Below are 20,294 nucleotides of genomic sequence, written 5' to 3'. Positions count from 1 at the left end.
GCAAACTTACAAACTCTACAGGGGATAAAATAATGATTTCCTGCACTGCATATAAGCAAGAGGGTTTAACTGCATGACATTTTTATTTAGTGAAGATTAAAGTCACTATACTCAAAATGGTCCCTTCATTGTGTTATTGTGTTGTACAAAATCTGAACGTGTTTCTCATCTGAAGGATTTGTAGTTTGAGTTTTATCTCTGTCAAACTGCTCTGTTTTCTGCGTAGCTGGCACACAACAGCCATGCTCACCTTGCTCCTGGGCTTTCTCAGCTTGGTATCAATCCAGTGAGTCTACTCAGCTCTAAAACTGTGTGGCCCAAGGATGCTTTCAGCCTTCATCTTAGAGTTCGCCTGTGATCTTTTTCTGTTACATTTGGCTGCGGAGCTGATTCTGGGTGCTGGAGTTTAGGTGCTTTATCTTCCCTGTCCAGTCAGACTGCTGTCGGTGTCCCTCCCTCTTACAGGCAGCCCTGAGGCACTGGCAGGAGATAAGAGAAGGGCCCACAGCAGCTCTGGTTTGAAAAGGAAAAGCCATGAGGACACCAACTATGTAGAAATATCAATGCATTCATTCCCCAAAGAGGCAGCTTTCACAAGCTCTTTCTTTTGGATTATTTCTAAGCATAGCTTAATCACATCTTCCTCCAGCTTCACGATTTCTCTGAGCTTTGTGTGAAGAATCAGCAAGTACACATATGAGGGTTTTACCCTCAACATAATCGTTAAAACGTCAGATGGAAATATTAACATTAAAGTAATTACTAGTGAGTTAACTGGTGGATGGACTGCTACTTATATAGTACTTCATACAAGCACTTTTTTGTGCTTTTTCCACACTTTTCAAAAGCAACTTCGGGTTCAGGATCTTGCCCAAGGATAATCTGGCACGCAAACCGGAGCAGCCAGGGCTCAAACCAATTAGTAGGTGACCTGCTGTACCTCCTAAACTACAGCCACGCCAATTAACCTTAAAATTATTAGTTTAGAAGATATGTGATGCAAAGTTATTGCTCAAAGTGTCTGAAAATACTCTCGTGCATAATCAGTGATCTAAGATTACATTACAGAGAAGTTATGCAACAAAAATAATAAATAAAAAATAAAAAGTAAGGGACTTCCCTGATTGTCTGAAAAGGCCCTGGCAACCATGTTTACAGCTGTGTGTTTATGTAGGACCTCTAAAATGTAAAATCACAATTCAGGAAGTAAAATGAAGTCCTTGGAATTTGCTTCTAAGTATAATATAATAAATCCACTGAATTCAAGTTCACATTACTTAACGCAGTGATAACCATCATCGTCTGAACCCTGACAGAAAGTGACCGTCAAAACCTTTTAGAACTGGCAACACCTGGGGCATAATTATGAGAGAAAACACAAATACTCCTCCCCAAAGAATTAGAGCGTGCCACTCTTTATCTTTCGTCTTATCTGCACTCTGGCGAAGCAAAGCATAATAATCATTAGCCTCAGTCACGACCCACCCCATGCCTGACAGAGCAAGGCCGTGTTAAGCTGTCGCTTTAAGACCGATTTCCCCCCATTGTCAAACAGTCGTGAGCAGGAAGAGGAAAACGAAAGCACAGCCTGACAAGCGAGAGAGAGGGGGTGTGAGGAGGGGAAGGGGGTGTGGGAGGGGGGTGTATTTAAAACACGATGCTGCTGCTACTGCACAATAACGGTGCCCGCTGCTTCATGTGGAGTCGCGCGCCTGTGAAAAGGCACGCACGGACACGGAGAGCCACGCAAGTGACCTTCTGATCGCATCAGACGGCGTGTGCATTTTAATAAAAGAGCGGAGAGGCAGCAAAGTCCCTGCGGGGTGAGGAGTCACACTTGGAAGAAAAGACGCGAAGTCTCTCCGCGGGTCACTGCCTCAGGAAATGATGACAGTGTCCTCCATCACGGCTTAGCCGCTTAAAGCGAACACTTCGCGTCTTGCGGCCATTTCGTCTGGACTCAGCTGCCTTCGATTGAACACGTTTGAAAGCCTGACGCGGGCTGCTGGTGGTGCTGGTGGTGCCTCGGAGGGGGAGCAGGTGCAGCGCCCGCACGCAGCTTCGCTTCGCGGGTCCCCACTGAGCTTGCTGGCCGGTGACTTCAAAATCTAATCTGGTGGACCAGGCTGGACATCATCTTTGAAGAATGACATCCACTATAGAGAGGAAGACGCTGGAGGCCAGCGAGTAAGTAGCAATGAATGATGTTTAAATAATGTCATTTCTGATTCAAGTAAAAGTATCCGTGACGCATCAGCACTCACGGGACAGCCACAACTCTCCGGTGAGACAGCTCCAGAGAGCTGGTAGCATAAGGTCTGAAGTATCCTGCTGTTAGATTAAAAATGGCAAAGTTTAAGAACAGAGTGATGTGTTAATGTTAATGTGAATAATAACAAAATGAAGGTCCTGCGAGGAAAAAGTGGAGCGCTAAGGCACTCCTAGCGTAAATCGACATTTAAAAAAAACAAACAATGTTGTGTGTGACATACTTTTTATTAGTTAGCGGTTTAATATCCAATGGCTCCCTCAGGTGGATGGGAATAAAACACATCTGTGCACACAGCTCCAGCTCAGATATACATGTGGTTGTGTAGCACTTATTAGATACAACACAGTGTGAATATTGATGCAGAACACTAACTGTGCCTTTGGATCAGGAAATGTTTGGTTTATTTGCATAATAATAGCAAAATATCAACAGGTTACCAACAAGTATGTGTCAGAGCTAGAACAGTTCTTTTCCAGTATTTGATTCATCAGTTAGCAGAACGTTTGAGAGATCTGCATGTTACATTGACTAACTAACCAATCACACAACTGAGGGAAACCTTTGCAGATTAACTGATGAAGGAAACAAAAATTTGATGCAGCCCTAAATCCTTATTGCTTTTTTTTTTTTCCCCCAGGGAACCGGTGGATGAGGTCCTCCAGATGCCTCCATCTCTGCTGACATGCGGTGGATGTCAGCAGAGCATTGGTGACAGATTCTTCCTGAAGGCCATCGAGCAGTACTGGCACGAGGACTGCCTGAGCTGCGATCTGTGTGGCTGTCGGTTGGGAGAGGTGGGTCGTCGGCTCTACTACAAGCTGGGAAGGAAACTGTGTCGGAGAGATTACCTCAGGTTGGTTCAGTTGGTAGTGATATTATGAATTAATCAATTAGGTCGTCTAAATGAGGTCTGGTCAACATGTTAAAATGTCCTAGCATGGAGCTTAAAGCCATAAGCATCAACATTAAACCAAAGTAGACTGAGGATATTGAAGTCTACATGTAGTAGAATATATTGATGTTCGCCCTTTTAGTTAAGAAAAAGATGCACTTTTTGAGATGCACTAGTATGTATATCTTTTATCACACCTTAAAGGCTCATGGAGAAACACTTTGGGCAAGTATAGAAATTTCTAACCTCTTTCCTGCTGTAACTTTTTTATTGACGAAAGTGCGGACAAGTTGAAATAGATTCAGGAGAAGAAGGCAGGTCTCTGTTAAAGAACTGATAAAATTTGATATGATATGTAGCTGTGTGGTGCACAGCCATATCAGGTAAACACATTTACCTAAGATAAGATCAGGAGGAGATACAAAATCAGGCAGACCCACTGGTGTACTCCTAATACGTAATGTGCTCTCAAATATGTAGTATCAATCAGTGGCAGAACCTGTATGATTGGACCTGGCTTGTGAATGCTCTGTATCACCACTATAAAGGTATGTGTTGCTTTGATGACGATGCATTTCCACTTTATGGTGAAAAATATGGACCGAAAGTAAAGCAGATCAGTACAACCTATCTGTAAAATAAACAAACAAGAAGCAGGTAATGCAATGCTTCGATACTTCCGCACCATTTCCCAGAAATTCAGCTCTGATCCATTTATTATTGCTAATAATTGCTAAAAATCGTGGGTGTTTGTGTGACATTTTCAGCTTCTGAAGTTGAGCAGGATAGAAAAAGTCTGTGAAGCACTGGTGGTTTCTAACAGCTCAATCCCTCAGGCTCAGGGGAAAGATCCAGAGTACCTTAATGGAGATACTGTCAGTCTCTCTTACAGCTTCACATCATTAAGAGCGAGTAAATGTTTTCCATCTTCCTCCCAGTAACATGTTGATGTCCTCTCATCCACTCAGGCTTTTTGGCCAGGACGGTCTCTGCGCCTCCTGTGAAAAGAGGATCCGAGCGTTTGAGATGACGATGCGTGTGCGGGACAAGGTTTACCATCTGGAGTGCTTCAAGTGCGCTGCCTGCCAGAAGCACTTCTGCGTGGGTGATCGTTACCTTCTCATCAACTCAGACATTGTGTGCGAGCAGGACATCTTTGAGTGGACCAAGCTCAACAACAATAATATGGTTTAGGAGGATGTCTTCTTCCCCCTTGATTCAAAGGGAATGGACTACTGATAGACATTTTATATTTAAAATGCAGGCTTTATAATGCATTTGAAATCAATATGGAATCATTAAAAAAAAGCAAACGAGGGGCTCTGCACGTCTCCCTGATGGGGACTAATGAAGACTGCACCAGCAATAACCGAGAGCTTTTTTTATTGAAGGCAAAAAATAAATGCTCCAATACTGACAATGTTTAAAAATGCAATATTGGTCATTTGTTGTACACTGGAACAAAAACAAGATAAAAAAAAAAATTTGTCCAGTTTCTTGCAGTCTTTACACTGAGCAGATCAGCAGTTTGTCTTTTATGGAATTGTAATTTCTTAATACTTTCCCAGCGCTAATTATTTTTGAACTTTGTTAAAAGAATGCGTCTCTCTCTAAATCTAAACATACATTAACTGAATGCTTATTAATTGTAACTGTAATATGTTAAAGCAGTGGTTGTCAGGCTTTATTTTGCATGCCTCCAGTAAGAAGCTGAGAAGAGATCAACCACCTTATCACTTCCACCAACATATATTTCTTCGTATTTTTATGAAAAATTAACGAAACAAGCATTGAAGCTGAATTTAAATCAAATTCAAGTCATCATTATAGCGCTCCACTTCATTCATTCAACTTAAGTTGATATTTTTCCACATACAACCAAGGTCCACTTCACAGTTTGTGAAACAATCTCTCAAAGTCATTGTTTGCCTGTGGACAAATTTAAAATGCTCGAACGGCCTGCTGCACTGGCTGATTCACTAGAAATTAGGTGGAATGAATGAAGTGGATATGTGCCAGGTGAATGCTGTGTCTGTACATCTATGATCGTCTCTGAAAGTTTACAAGAAAATTTGTGAGAATTTATTAGGAAATTACAGACCTGTAATTAAAGCATTACCTGATTTTCAAATTATAAATGAAAAACAACATCCACTTATTTAAAAAAAAAAAGAAAAAAGAGGGTCTGATCAGAATGATTATGTATTACCGGGGTGAACCGGTGGCGCCCTCTAGTGGTCAAGGAACCCATGCAATTCTTGTTTTACTGACTTTTCAGAGGTTTTGCATGCGTCTTTTGTAATTTTACCTATTCTCTGGACATCCATTCAAGACTTTTTGTATATTAACCTTGAATTTATTTAATAAATGACAATTCAGAGCAATACTGATAATCTTTGGGTGTCTTCCTGGCAGTCACAAAGAAAAAGTCAAACAGCTTGTGAGATCGTGATGCAGATACAATTTGTAACACGTTATTTACCAGAATAACAGCAAATAATGCGTTAATTATGGTCAAGATAATCTCTTTATGCTCCGAACAGGAATGGCAAATCAGAGTTGGAATATATACTGCACATTGGTCACAGCAACAGTAAAACAAACATGCTAGGAAGTTATCTAGAATGTAAACACAAGAAGCAGAGATTTGAAGTACCACTTAGTACCACTTTGACCAACAGACAACATGAAAACCAGCTTCATCTGTGTCGTTTGCATCCTGATAGGTTAAGTGAGTCATGACTATAACTGCTTAAAAATAAAACGCAAACATTAAACTATAATCACCTTGAGTAATAGATGTTAAGTTAATGTATTTCTTATTATGATCAATATTTTGTACACAACATCTCAGAAGCTGAAAGCAGAGCGAAGCTGCAATAAATCTGATTAAAAGCTTGTTTTATCAAGCTTATTAGAAGGTGTAAATAGAAGGATTTGGCAACTAAGTAAATAGATACCAATTCTTCAACCCAGTTTTTAGCCACAAGAGGTCACTAAATGATTTATAAATTCAAGCTTAAAATAATGACATTTCAGTTTGTTTTAGGGGTTTGTTTGTTTTTTGCCAAGGAGAAGGAGAGCTCCCCAATAAGATCAAACTCGTCTGACATGATCGATGAATCCAAGAGACAGAAACAGAAGAATCTTCTAATGAAGTCATGATGTCGGGGGCTGTAATGCTCAATCCTTTCCTTACTCTCACTGTCTGTCTTCAAAGCTGGGACACAGTGTTTTTTCTCTCTCCTCACGACTGCCAGCTGACAACTCACTCTGAACTGGCCACAAAGCATGCTCCTCCAGTGCCATCCAACAACGTCCTGCCATCCCCAGTTATCTTTACTGGCACCCGCCAGTAATTGAATCCATGAACCGCTCTGGAATAAAGGCGCCTGACCACACGATATTAGCTGGTGAGGGAGACCGCTTAAGCTGGCATTAAGAAGTGGTTGAAAGATGTGATTGGGAAACAGTCTGCAACAAAGGAGACATAGGAGAGACTAAAAAGGAGAGAACTGGGTGAAAAACCCATGTCAGAGCACAGAAGCTCCAGGATGATTAGCTGGGTCTGATAGTTTCCTCATAGAGAAGGAAGGAATGAAGAAACAGACCAAACCCACCCCAGACGGGGATTACATTCTTGCTGAAGGAGACACTTGTGGGGAAAACTAACGAGTTTTACCACAATAGAGATGGGAATACACTAGATGGGCACCCAGAGAGATATAGGCCCTGTGCTCGTTTGGGGGTCTCCAGAATCATCAGTGTGGCATTAGGCAATGCTTCAGGAATGGTGCCATAGTAAAAAAAAAGAGAAAAGAATAACAAAGAAAACCTAAAAATCTATGCGGTGGTCTCACCAATAAATCAATTCCATACTGAACACCCGGCTTGATATGAGTAGCACACAGCAGAGAATACCATCTACCATCATCATTTTTAAGAATAATAAAAACAATGGGGTTGTTTCATTCATTTATTCCTGTCTCGCCATCTGACCACAAACGCTTTGGAAGTATAAAACCTTACCACAAACAGGTGGCAGGTTACTACAAACTAGCCTTAGCATTTAGCTTAGCATAACGGCACACGGGTCAGTAATTTCTTTGAGCCTCTGCTGTTTGTTGGGCCAAGAAATAATATATCATAACACCTGCAGAGCAATAAATTGTCCTTTTAACTCTCTGGCTTCTGTATGATTTTAACAAATGACACGTAACCAGTTAATACATAGAGCCTGGCCTGTGTTTGTGCTTTCCCGTGGTTTTAGATTTGATGAACAGATTGGAGAGAAGCCTAACCTTCTCAACTGCACAGAAACTTCTGACAATTTGAGGGAAACTTTAGTATAGGGATATTTTCCACAGTTCAAACTACTTGAAATACTCTGTGTGTTTTAGCTGAGGCAGTTGTTCCGATAGAGCGGGCAGGAGACAGTGCACATGATGCCTACTCGCTAGCAATGGATGCACTCGAGTATTAGCTGTGCTATGCACACACTGGGCCAATCAGACGAACTTTATACCACGGAGCTTGTATGTAAAAGATCAGCTAATGTTTAAGCAGGCTATGTGAAGTGTTAGAAAAAAATCAGGTTTGAAGTGTAAGTGTGAAAATGACTTAATTCTCTGAAAAAAAGGAAACGTGGCTCCCTTTCTTCATCTCCTAACTCCCTCATAATCCCAAGCCTACGAAACAGAAACTTGTATTTCAGGGTAATTAAACAATGTTTGATTTGTATTTTGAACCATTAAACACCAAACAGAACATTAGGGTTAAATGAAGGTGTTGTACTCTTTAAAAGGGATGGAGCTGATGGATGGTTATAGCCCATCTCACAACATCCACACACACAACACACTGGCCTACAGAAACTCTCTACATTGGCCAAGCGGCCTGTGTTCCATCCACTGCTGCCCTGCAGGCTGAGCGTTACCAGAGCACTGCATTGACTTGCACTGCAGTCTCAGCAGGACTCAATAAAGCCCTGTGCCTCTTGTGTCATCCCTACCAGCTGTACACAAGGCCGGGAGTGTAGTGGCGTGTTTGTGTGCCGAGGGAGGCCTGTTTCATCTCCAGTGCCCATGTCACAGCAGTCCCATATGGGGAAACCTAAAAACATCCAGCTGTGAGCGCATGGAAACCAAGGAAACTTTTTGAGAATTAAACCACAGCAGCTTGCAGCTTGTTTCTATCAAACAGCTGGCCCCACAGAAACAACAACCACTAATAGCGCTCACTCTGGTGCAGTGTGCAGCATGAACATTAGATGGCAGTTCTTCTCCAGGTAGATGCTCTGTGTCTTGGGTGGCGCACGACAGGAAGATTAAGGGAAAGCTGGTTTTCATATGGATGCCAGTTCAGGACCACGATTAGAAGTGAATTGGAAGTGACGACCTACACTCAAAGCTCTGTAGACATGAATGAAAGTTCAGCAACACCTCTAAAGGAAGATGTGGTTGGACAATTATCTTCAGCACCACAGCGATTAATCACAGTGCGGCCTGTCAATGTCAAAGCCATCTAAAAAAAAAAAAAAGAGCAAAGTGCTATTGATCATGCCCGCCTTGGGTTTCACTTGCACTCACACTTTATCAGATGGAGCTAATTGGGAACATATTTAGTCTGAGGTCCTGAGAGATGTGTCTGTCAGGAGTCACATTCCTGCTCCGATTCTCTGATAGCCCGTAGCGCCTGCAGTCTGGCTGCAGGACAGGCTGTGGGAGTTAGGGTTTGGGGGGGTTGGGTTGTAGGGATTTGGTATGGGAGCAAACTTAGACAGAGATAGGTGAGTAATAAGCGTGCATCCTTTAACTCTCTCCGGGCATGTCCTTCTGAACAGATTAAATATGTGCCGAGGATTTATTAGGTAGAGAATATCTGGGGCCCCAGAAAAACTCCATGACTGAGTTCCATCCACATTGACTTTTCTCCCACTTTATATTTTCTTTCTTTTTATTACACACAACCTCTTTCACCTATTCTCATCTACCTTCCCATGTGTTGTTACCCCACCATGTCTTTTTGAGTCTTTTAATCTTCCCCCTCTTATTGTCCTTTCAGCCAGCCATATGTACAGACGTGTGACATGATGGAGTCTGATTATGATGATGTTTACCACTTTAGCCTGGAGGCCTCATGTCAAGAGGAAGGCTGAAGAAGTACAGAGCAGAATCATTCAAATCCATTTACTCAATCAAATGCAATAAAGCAACAATATAAAAGCCCTGCACTAAAAATTTTATCACTAAAAGAATGCTGTAATCAGGCAGCATAACAAATTGAACTATTCAGGCTATAACTAGACTACATAACTCCTTAATTCATAAGCTAATTGTTTTTTAGTTTCCTTAGTTTTTCTCATGTCTTAGGTAGCTTCATTTCTCTCCGTATAATTGAGGTAAGGTGGCACAAAATGAAAAAAACAGCATATTCAAGTAATAGTACTAAAATACTAGTACTAATAATAGTCACATAATAAAAAGTGATAAAAAGAAACTCAAAGCTACCTGTTAGCTTAGTTAGCTTAGATCTGGCCCTATTTAACCGAAGTTAGAAAATAAGTGAAATTCAGTATTTTTCAAGGATTAAACAGGACCTGGAGCATCACTGATTCCCTGCTAGTCCCAGCATGAAAACAAAAATATACAGACTTTGCTACGTCCAAAACCAGGCTAGTTGTTAGCCTTCCTTTTCCTATCCATGTTAAGTAAGCTAGCCAGCTGCCAGCTTTAACTGCAGTTCTACCATATAAGCAGTAAAGTAGTACATATCCTTCAATCTTCTCCTTTATCTCATTGTAAATGAGTGAATTAGGAATTTTCCAATACATCAGGATATCCAGTTTACATGTCCAAACTCCCTGGGAAATCTGAGAAATCTTCTCTGTGATGCATCAACTTCTGGAAATGTTTGGCATACACTTTGCATCTCAAACACAAACAAATTTGTCTGTTTTATTTTTCAAACTAAATTAGTCTGAGCGGCCTAATATATTTTTATTCGTTTGATATAGATATCCTACAGTTTGTCACGGTCCAAATTCTTTTGATCTATCATGCAGGGATAGTAAATCTGTTTTGAACCAATCTACAGGATGTTTTCTTTTTTCAGCATACAAAATTCTTGGGCCATAAGTCACTTTATGCTCTTAAATGATCCCCATATGTTGAGCAGCGTTGGCTTCTGATAACCCTACTACACAAGCCCTTCATCAAACATGCTGAGGGGAAAAGTGCCGCCCTACTGGGATGGACAAGCAGCAAAACTGCAGAACAATAATAAATGCAGCTGCATGCTGTGAGCACATAATACAGATTAGAAACTACAATCGTAGGAATTATGTGCTTTATAACTCCAAAACCACCGACTTATGTTTTCATGGATGAATAGTAGAGAAAATGAGCTAACGTGACACATGAAAAGATTCTTGAGGGTTCAGTATGATCATGAGTAACTGTTAAAGGTCAAAGGTGAACTGTGCCTGTGCTGAAAGCAGAGAACAGGTCAGTATAAAGAGCAAAGCTGTCAGGCAATATAAAAAATTATGCTTATAATTGAGAGTCTTAATAACCTTTGTGATTTATTCTCTTTTGTTACATGTGAATGCTATGGTAAAGTTAGGAACGTTTCAGTGATTGATTGCTGTGGTGTCTTTTCCTTCAGCCAACTACTTCCTGTTTCTTATTAAACACAGCCCGGTCATGCACGTAATATTTTATCGAGGCACTTTATCCCAGCGACATTAGACAACTTCTTGTACCAAACACTGTTGGGATCCCTTACGTGCTCTATTTAGATGAGCATAAAACGGCCTGCCTGGTATAAATCTAAGTCTGACACATACCTCCTTCTCATCAGGCATCAGTGAGAAGCCAGACCATTACCAGGAAGCAGACCGTGGCAGTGTATTTCACTTTCAAGCAATCAGCGATGGAAACTCCAATTAAGGTGGTGGAAAAAGGTGGCTACTGCTTTTAAAAAATCGGTACAGATGTGCAGGTAAGTGACCATGCGGCAAACCTTCGCTATACAGCGCCAGCCTCAGTGCAATTTCCGTCTCTAATTGGACTTCCCATGCAATGCCTGCTTCTAATCAGTGCAGGCAGTCACATTGGCAGGATGGTAGGCCGCATTTGGATGGATTATGAAGAACCTAAAAACAGAAAACTGGCTGGGCAGAGATTTTAACTTGCATATTTGTATTGGCTTTGAAAGTTTGACTAAAATAAAATATAGATATACTGACAGTAGCATCTCTATGCATTATTTTTATGCTGTACATGACTAAACATGGCAAATTTTCATCTGTAACAATGCATCATAATTCATAAAATGGCTCTGAAGTTGATTAATCAATCACTATTCTTGAAAAGGACTCCCAGTATTTCAGTAATTGACTACTTCATTCATTTTCAAGAAAAAAAAGAAAATATTTGATGCTTTCAGTTCACTTGATTGAAATGTGAGACTAGGTTGCACGCCTTGGTTTTCCATTATGAACTAAGTATTTTGGGGTTGTGGTATATGGTCGGACTTTCTGTGAAAAATGAAAACAATGCAGGAAATTACAAATAATCTTTCAAGTAGGAAACTTAAATGTCTTTTTAAGATGTTCTTACTTTGAATTTGATGCCAATAACAACAACAACAAAGAAAGCTGGGACAGGGGGTGGATGGGTGTGTTGCCTCATTTTTTAGCAATACTTTGCAAACACTTAGAAAGTTAGAAGATCAAATCATGTAGCTTTGAAAGTGAAATATTTCAGTTTGTCTCTCAGCTCTTCAACAGTTTGTGCTTCCATTTGTCATGTTTTTAAATTTCATAATGCAACAAATGTTTTCAGGAGATGAGAGATAGCCACCTGTATTTCTCTAAAACCTGTGCATACTATTTAGCATTAACGGTGCCTTCACTTACCCATGTGACGTGCACTCCTCCTTACCACCATAGATGCCAGCATTTGAACTGCACTGAGAACAAGCTGAATAGTCCTGCTCATTTTTAGTCGAAAGATTAAATGTAACAGTGTTTCTAGACCTTGTTTATAAATGTTTTTTGTGCCTCAAACCCAATGCAATATTTTTCACTATAGAATAGTTTCGGTTATTAATCATCTTTTTAACCATTTCGGTCTCGGTTTTGGGATTTGTCCCTTGCATACAAAGATTTCTATAGATTTTCTAAATCATTTAATGCTTTTATATGGTATAGATAATGAGTAAGCCCACATATTTACAATCTTATATCTTAAACTGATCCACATATTTGCTTATAAGAGACTCGCTATCTTTTAAATACTTACTTATGTTAGTATTTTACCTAATTAGTTTTGGGATTTTCCACCATTATATCACAATGTATTTAACTAACATTATAATATATCATAAATGTTCCCCTTTGTTTGTTGTGTCTTAAAACATTTGATAGGAATATAGATTTTTTTAAAACCCCCAATATGTATATTTCTTAAGTTTTGGCATAAATGTATTGTCTTTATATGAGTTACAGTTCGGTGAAAATCACTGGACTCTGTTTTTACTGACATACCAACTTTTTGGGAAATGGGGATGTCTGAAAGTTTATTAAATGATTAAGAAAGACACTTTCCACAAACATCTGGAGGGCTCCACGCCACCCACTGTAAAAAACAACAACAACACAGTGTTTGAGCCTCCTCAATTCTCTACACCTGTTGTTCTACATCTTGCCTTTATGTTTAAATCCTGCCAATGCCATCCTTAGTTACGAATTTCTGTCTTCCCTTTGACTTCTTTACTTTCAGAGGAGCCTCACCTGGAACCAATCTGTAACACAATCAAAGTGTCCTAACATGAAAGCTCAGTTCCTTCCTTTGATAGTCCATTTCTCTCCACACTTGGTCTTTTTCTTTTTTCTCTGGTAGCGCTACAGCATGTCTGGAAAAAATTCAGCTTAAAATGGAGACTCGGTCACTAAGCATTATGCAGATTCTCTTGAAACAATTCACTCATGCTCTGCTTTTTGCTTTTGCAGACAACAGAATGTACCCTTTGTCTAAAAATATGCTGCGCCTAATGACAACTAAGAGCCTCAATTGTTGAGAAATTGAGAACACTGCTGTGAAGGCCTTGGGAAAATTGAGGTAATAAAATCTAACTATGAAAACAAATAACTTGTGCTAGCCATATCATTTACAAGTGTAATCTAGTGGTTTCTAACTGTTACAGGAAAAATGATTCTATGTTTCTTTACCTTCTTTTAAATGTACAAAGATGCCTTTTGTCTGCCCTTTGCCTATGGTTAGATTAGTTTAGAATTATCTTTTTAGACTTTCCCAGCAAAGACATCTTGTTTCTGGGACATATTGTTTTAGATTGTTTTATCTTCCCTAGCTCTCTGCTGACGAGACTAGCACCATATATGGAGTTGTTTTATTTTATCTGTTTATTATTTGTTATCCTGTTCTCACTGTCTCTGTGCTCTGTGCCTATAAAAATTACCAAGCCACTGTGCATGGTGTGAGTTGTTCTTAGCAGCTCACCCGTGTACACGTTTGATAAAGAAAGTAACTTTGTCTCATTGTGTCTTTATTTCTCCTGGGTCTTTTACAGAGTTTTCCCCCAACATTTCTTGGTCCTTCGACAGCCGGAGCGCCTCCATCGTGTCCCATCTCCGTGACCAGTCCACGTTGTTCGTCTGTCGACAGCTCACACACCAGGTGTGTGATAAAAGTCCAGGAGCGTTTAAATTCGGGTCTTGGCCAACGTCTTAGAAAGCGACCCACGGTGGTGGGACCCGATCGAGGTGGACCAGACCCGGCGACACTGACCAGGTAGATACAGACACACTGACACAATCTTGCGTAAAAGCGCATTTTGAATTCAGGGAATTTAAAATAGCGGAAGTAGCTCGTCGACTGGTAGCTCTGGGAGCTCGTCGACTGGTAGCGTAGCTCGTCGACTGGTAGCTCTGGGAGCTCGTCGACTGGTAGCTTTGGAGCTCTGGGTAGCTCCCCCAGCTGGGTCTAGACTGGGTCTAGGGAGTAAGTAGCTCTGGGAGCTCCCCTTATTATAAGGGTTCCGGTCGCGCGCGTCGAAGCTGTGAATGTGAATGTATGTGTGTGTATTGTTTTAATTAACGGAGCAAGCTGAATTTTCACGGTCCAATAAGAGACTGAGCTGCTCCTACTGTGTTTTTCTTTTACTGCTATTCACTGACGTGCTGGTGAGTTGAGAGAACGGTCGAGTTCCGTCTCGTAAAGTTCACACCGCTTTTGGAAATAGTCCGAAAGTAGAAGGGCGTGTGAGCAACCACTCTCGTCTCTAATACCAGCGAAGGTGATAGCAGCTGTATTGTGTATATATTACTTAAACAAAAATAAGTAAATACATAAATAAGATGGGTAATCAAGCAAGTGAAATTAAAACTCACTCCTGCTGACGAGCAGTGGTGAGAAAAGAAAAGTCCAGACGCCGGACAAAAACAGTGTCTGTAAACTGAGAGATTTAAGAAAACAAAATATAAACAGTCAGAAGAATAGAACTCAACTGCCAGTTTAGTAAAACCAGAAGACGAGACACTGCAGTTCCCACAACCCTTTTAGAAAGCCATCACTCATTCCTGCAGCCGCATCTGCAGCAACACCCATATCAGGAAGAACATAATAATCCCTTATTAAGTGAAAACTAGAGATCAAAGTAGTTTGAGGTAGTTTAAAAGGGTTGAAAACAGACCCCACTGAGTAGATATAAATATAAAAAGTACGAAATAAAGATAAACAAAGGGAAAATTACAGTAGAAATTATCTTTAGAGTATTTGAAATTAATAATAGCAAGGATAACAACCTGTAAAGTGATATTATCAATGAAACACAGTTGGCATGATGACCATGCCCACAATGTATAAAATGAATATAAAGCAAATAATTCACACGAAAATATTTTAATAACATAAATAAGGTATATTAAGGCTGTGTCACTGTTCAGCCAAGGACAGTGTGTGAAAAGGTAACTGTCTCCACCTTGGGAAAAGGATGATTCTGCAGGTCATCTGAAGCCCTTGATGGATACAAAATAAAATATAAATAATATAATAGAACTGCCTGGTCCGCCATGCAACAGAGAGAACAAATGTGACCGCAGATTGGATGAATTCTAAATTATCTGTTTGCTGAATAAGATGATCCTAACTATCAAATTGGCTCAGTAGTAATATAATGGTACACACTGATAAAATATTATAATATGCTATTGCTGTTATATAAGACAAAGAGGATAATATTAACAATGACATAATATTAATATGAAGAGGCACCTTAATCGGTTATGATGTGAGGTGGATAATTGTTAAGCAGTAGTCTGCATCAAGCTTAAGGTTTGCTGAAACTCAGTGTAATGACATGTGAGATGAAGACAATACAGAGAATAACTAAACTAATGAAGTGCATAGAGGCACTTGACCAGCTTGAAACCTATCATCCTAGAATGACACATTGCTGAGATATAGAGCACACCTATAATAACAACCAATAAGCAAAACCCTGTAGACAACAGCTACAACTACAGGATTGAGAAGCTGAATTAAATATGTAGACACTGCTAAGCTGATGAGCATGTTACACATTTTCTTTTCTTTTTATTTATTTGTTTCTTTTAGAGCAGAAGCTGCTGTAACACACCCAAAGAAAGACTCTAGGTCTGACCAACCGTTTCAGTCATGGGCAAAAAGATGTCAGTCAATAAAATTCTAAAAGATAATTTATTGACGAAAAATATATCAAGAGATAAAAGATAAAACAGTCCAGTGTCCCACTTATGAATTGTATAAAAACACAGTCCCAAGGCCAGAGCCAGCTATGCCACACGGCCAAGTTGCACCCCACATGTTGCCTTTAACAGGGTTAGAAGTTGTCCTTGGAGACCCACCACCCTGCAAGCATATAGTCAGTGGTCACTCAAGCCTCTGCAACTCTGCTGCCTTTAGGCTGTGGCATATAATAGGCCCTGGCCTGCACAGAGAGACAAAACGACACACTTAATATAAAATTCATAGGGCAAAATCCATCCATCCCAAACATATCTGATTTCATCACATTACATACCTGCACAGAGAGACAAAACGACACAGCAGTGTTTGTAGTGTGGGCTATAAGTAGACCAGTGTATCAGTGCAATCAAGTACACCTGCCTCTAATTAGTCCAACCCCATTCCAGCCATTGGCTCACCAAAAATGTGACACACACAAAACCACTCCCAACCCAGTGCAACTTCACACAATAATATGGAGCTGAATTAACACAGGCACATTAGTCTACCATGTTACAAGCTGCATGCTATTACAAGCCAACATATGCAGACTTCTGCCTTGTTCGGGTGGCAGCATTTTTCTTTTTTCTTTTGTGTCCTGACACGTTTATGTTTTTTGTTTTTGTTTGATTATTTTGTTGGTTTTGGAAACGAATTTAAACGAACTTGTGACAATACTTGAGAATCACAGTGACACATAGTGATTAGGCATATGATTGAAAAATGCCTAGGTTTAGAGCTGTGAGCTATGCAAAGTTAAATATATATATATATATATATATATATATATATATATATATATATATATATATATATATATCTATATCTATATATATATATATATATATATATATATATATATATATATATATATATATGTGTGTGTATAAATGGGAAACAACCCTAACTTGAAAGTTTGAAATGTGTGAGATCCATGAATTGTTTGAAAAACTAGAAATTATTCAAAACTGCCTTAAGTGAAAATGTAGTGTTGCATCTATTCTCCCAAACCAAGACAAACAAAAAAGAAGAAGCTTTCTGTAACTTCAAAATAAGGCTGACTGTTGACAATAGACTAAAACACTAATCCGTAGGTGGCTATCAGGAACAGAGAGGCGAGCAAAGTCACAAACACCAAGGCTGCAGACAGCCACGCAGAAACAGCAGATAACATAGAGACAACGCCTGCTAGAACCGTGGAGAGGAAGGTCACTTCCCACGAGATTGTAGGAGTAGAGGACAAATTAGTTGTAAAGTCAGCTTCAGGCCACACAACTGTACAACAATTAACTGCCCTTTTAGAACTAGTACACACAGCAAGTGGCCGCAGGTGCTTTATTAAATGCATATATGACCCGTCGTGTCCAGTAAATTTGCTAGGTAGAGACGCTCTGACAAAACTTAAGATAGCAGTCATGCCATTCTTTTCTGGTATTACACCTGAGTGCATGCTAAATGACACCCGCCACATCCACTTTCCAGAAACCGACCGAGTATCACAACATTCTGAGATTTAAACAAACCCCAGGCCCAGATCCACCTTATGATCAGCAAGTGTGGAAGCTAGGAGAACAGCATTTGACCTTACAGCACAGGCCGAAATTGTGTAGGTTACGCAGTAACCACAGATAGTAAAATAATAGAAGCAAAACCCCTTTCTTCTTCATGTTCTGCACAGAGCGCTGAGCTGATAGCTGTGATACGCGAAAGCTAAATACACAAAGACAAACTAATGAACATACATACAGACAGCCAGTATGTTTTCTCTGCTGTGCATCATTTTGCAAAAAATTTGGCATAACAGAGGAATGCTTACACCAACTGGAAAACCGGTTCACCATGCCAACCTCTTACAACGCCTACTGACTCTTTCATTACTACAGGCAACAATTTTGCTGACAGAGCAGCAAAATAGGCGGCACAAAAGACAAACATCACATTGATGGCAGTGAACACACATCAGATTCCACTGGATGTGTTGAAAAATGAACAAAAGCAGCAAGCACAGCAGAGCAGGCAAAATGGCTAAAACACGGTGCAGTTCTGACAAACGACTTAATGATGTGTTATGGCAAGCTAGTGTTGCCAAAATTCCTCCACAAAATGGCGGCATTAGTGACTCATGGCTGTACGCATTTGTCAACGGGGGGACTGACCAGTATTGTCAACTCTCATTTCTACACTGTAAATTCTACACTGTAAATTTTGAAACCTCAGCAAAACAATTTGTCAGAACGTGCATGACGTGTCAAAAATATAATGCTCAGGAAAATCTGAGACCACACAATCCATATGGACTTTATTGAGCTAAATGAATGCCAAGGGTAAAAATACACCCTAGTGGTTATAGATGTATTCTCAAAGTGGCCAGAAATCTACCCAGTGAAAAAGGCAGATACAATTTCAGTAGCAAAATGTATGTCTAAGTTGTAGGAAAATAAAGAGATGATTGTAAATGACGAAGAATGTAATGATGTCTATCAAGTGTCTTGCAGATCACAGCCCGGTGACTGGGTTCTGATCAAAGTGCTCCAAAGGAAAAACTGGAGCTTGCAAAATTGCGGAACGACCATCCTGGATCCATCAGAGTCACTGCAGGCGAGTCAGTGAAGCCATCTAAACACAGCTGACGGCAGGCTTGCCCACTTGTTGTGATCTCGCCCGGTGGAGGGGTCAGCTTTCCTGGCCGGGGGGTCTACTCGCGACAGGAGGGTGTGTCCCGTCGTCATGAGGTGGTGGCTCTTAATAACTGCAGCGGCCCTGACCATGGCCGGGCTCCTCATCTTTGCTTCCGTGAGGGACAATAAGTCACGCTACATGGAGAAAAGGCAGACACTGTATGACAAAGGAAAGTACACCAAGTTTCCCCATGGCTATGCCACTAATTTCTGGTGGCAGTTTATGAACACTACAGCTTACTTGAATAATAAAACTGACTGCTATGCAAATACATATACACTTTCTGCCCACCAAGGAACGAGAGGAAGTGTATGGACTGTTCACTCAACGAAACCTGTGCCAGTAACGCGACACTGATGAGCCTCAACTGTCGCTCCAACTACAGCTACCGAATGATACTACAAACAAAGACTCATTACCAGACAGGATGTGCACGGACGGCACCAAGCAGTAAAGGAACCAGAGTTTCGCATCTGAGGAGGAGTGAAATTCTTACAGAGCTTGATCCCCGGCATTGGAGTTGCCGAGGTGCGGGATCACGTGGAAATCAACCGATATGCTCTGCTACGACACATCAACTTAACTAAGGCCCTGGGAACGGCCTTAGCAGGAGAACAGCAGGCCATCAGAACGATGGTGCTGCAGAACAGACTGACACTAGACCTGCTAACAGCATCACAAGGAGGAGTTTGCAAGCTGATCGGGGAGACATATTGCACTTTTATCCCTGATGGATACGAAACTGGAGGAGACATTTATGAAGCTTTGCAGAATTTGTCCATTCTGCAAAAATATGTCACTGACCACACATCTGGAGCAGCTACACCGCCATGCCTAAGAGTAATGATTTCAAAGATGATAACAACTACAATGACTGCTTATGTTGCCGTGCCTAAAGAAGAACAGCATCCCGTTGCAATTCTGTTAGAGGAGAACTTGTAATAACTGCTAATGAATGACGTGGTGATTAAAAATGATTTCTGCCTTTTTCAAGTGATCATGCACTGATTAACACATTAGTAGTTTATGCAGGTACAATATAAGGTTTTCATCCTTTTATTTTTTGAAGTTTTCATTTTACATATTAGGTTTTCATCATTTTTAAATATAAAGTTTTCATTTTAAATATTAGGTTTTCATCATTTTTAAATACAAAGTTTTCATTTTAGTTTTCATCCTTTTATTTTTTGTAGTTTAGTTTTATTATTTTTTCTTGTTTATTCCACTTGTTATTTCATTTACTATGATTTTCTTTTTCTTTTTCTTTTTATTATTTTATTTTGTTTTATTCTTTAGACCAAATGATTTCCATTTCTGCTATGCTGACATTTTGAAAATTAAAAAATTGCTTAAGATACTTAATAAATAACCTTCACAGACAATTGTTGTATACATTTAAAATAAGTTAAAACAGGAGGGAATGTTACAGGAAAAATGATTCTATGTTTCTTTACCTTCTTTTAAATGTACAAAGATGCCTTTTGTCTGCCCTTTGCCTATGGTTAGATTAGTTTAGAATTATCTTTTTAGACTTTCCCAGCAAAGACATCTTGTTTCTGGGACATATTGTTTTAGATTGTTTTATCTTCCCTAGCTCTCTGCTGACGAGACTAGCACCATATATGGAGTTGTTTTATTTTATCTGTTTATTATTTGTTATCCT

The 20,294-nt window shown here is 40.0% G+C and overlaps 1 protein-coding gene across 1 annotated transcript; it reads left to right on the top strand.

The window, feature by feature from the left end:
- Positions 1-1,653: 1,653 nt before the first annotated feature.
- lmo2 (LIM domain only 2 (rhombotin-like 1)) lies at positions 1,654-5,346 on the top strand. Its single transcript, XM_080874935.1, has 3 exons — positions 1,654-2,187; positions 2,910-3,125; positions 4,133-5,346. Exons 1-3 carry the CDS (start codon positions 2,147-2,149, stop codon positions 4,356-4,358), a joined length of 483 nt encoding a protein of 160 aa, XP_080731061.1. The 5' UTR covers positions 1,654-2,146; the 3' UTR covers positions 4,359-5,346.
- The last annotated feature ends 14,948 nt before the right edge of the window (positions 5,347-20,294 follow it).

Source organism: Rhamphochromis sp. 'chilingali', assembly GCF_963969265.1.
Source record: "Rhamphochromis sp. 'chilingali' genome assembly, chromosome: 2".
Classification (NCBI taxonomy): Eukaryota; Metazoa; Chordata; class Actinopteri; order Cichliformes; family Cichlidae; genus Rhamphochromis; species Rhamphochromis sp. 'chilingali'.
The sequence above is the reverse complement of the archived record's forward strand: the minus strand, read 5'-3'. Positions and strand labels throughout refer to the sequence as shown.

Bases quoted from the DNA above. Each gene is read 5' to 3' on its own strand.
- lmo2 (XM_080874935.1), top strand. From the start codon at position 2,147: ATGACATCCACTATAGAGAGGAAGACGCTGGAGGCCAGCGA. The intron at 2,188-2,909 runs GTAAGTAGCAAT...TTTTTCCCCCAG, and splicing joins AAGACGCTGGAGGCCAGCGA to GGAACCGGTGGATGAGGTCC. The intron at 3,126-4,132 runs GTTGGTTCAGTT...TCATCCACTCAG, and splicing joins TGTCGGAGAGATTACCTCAG to GCTTTTTGGCCAGGACGGTC.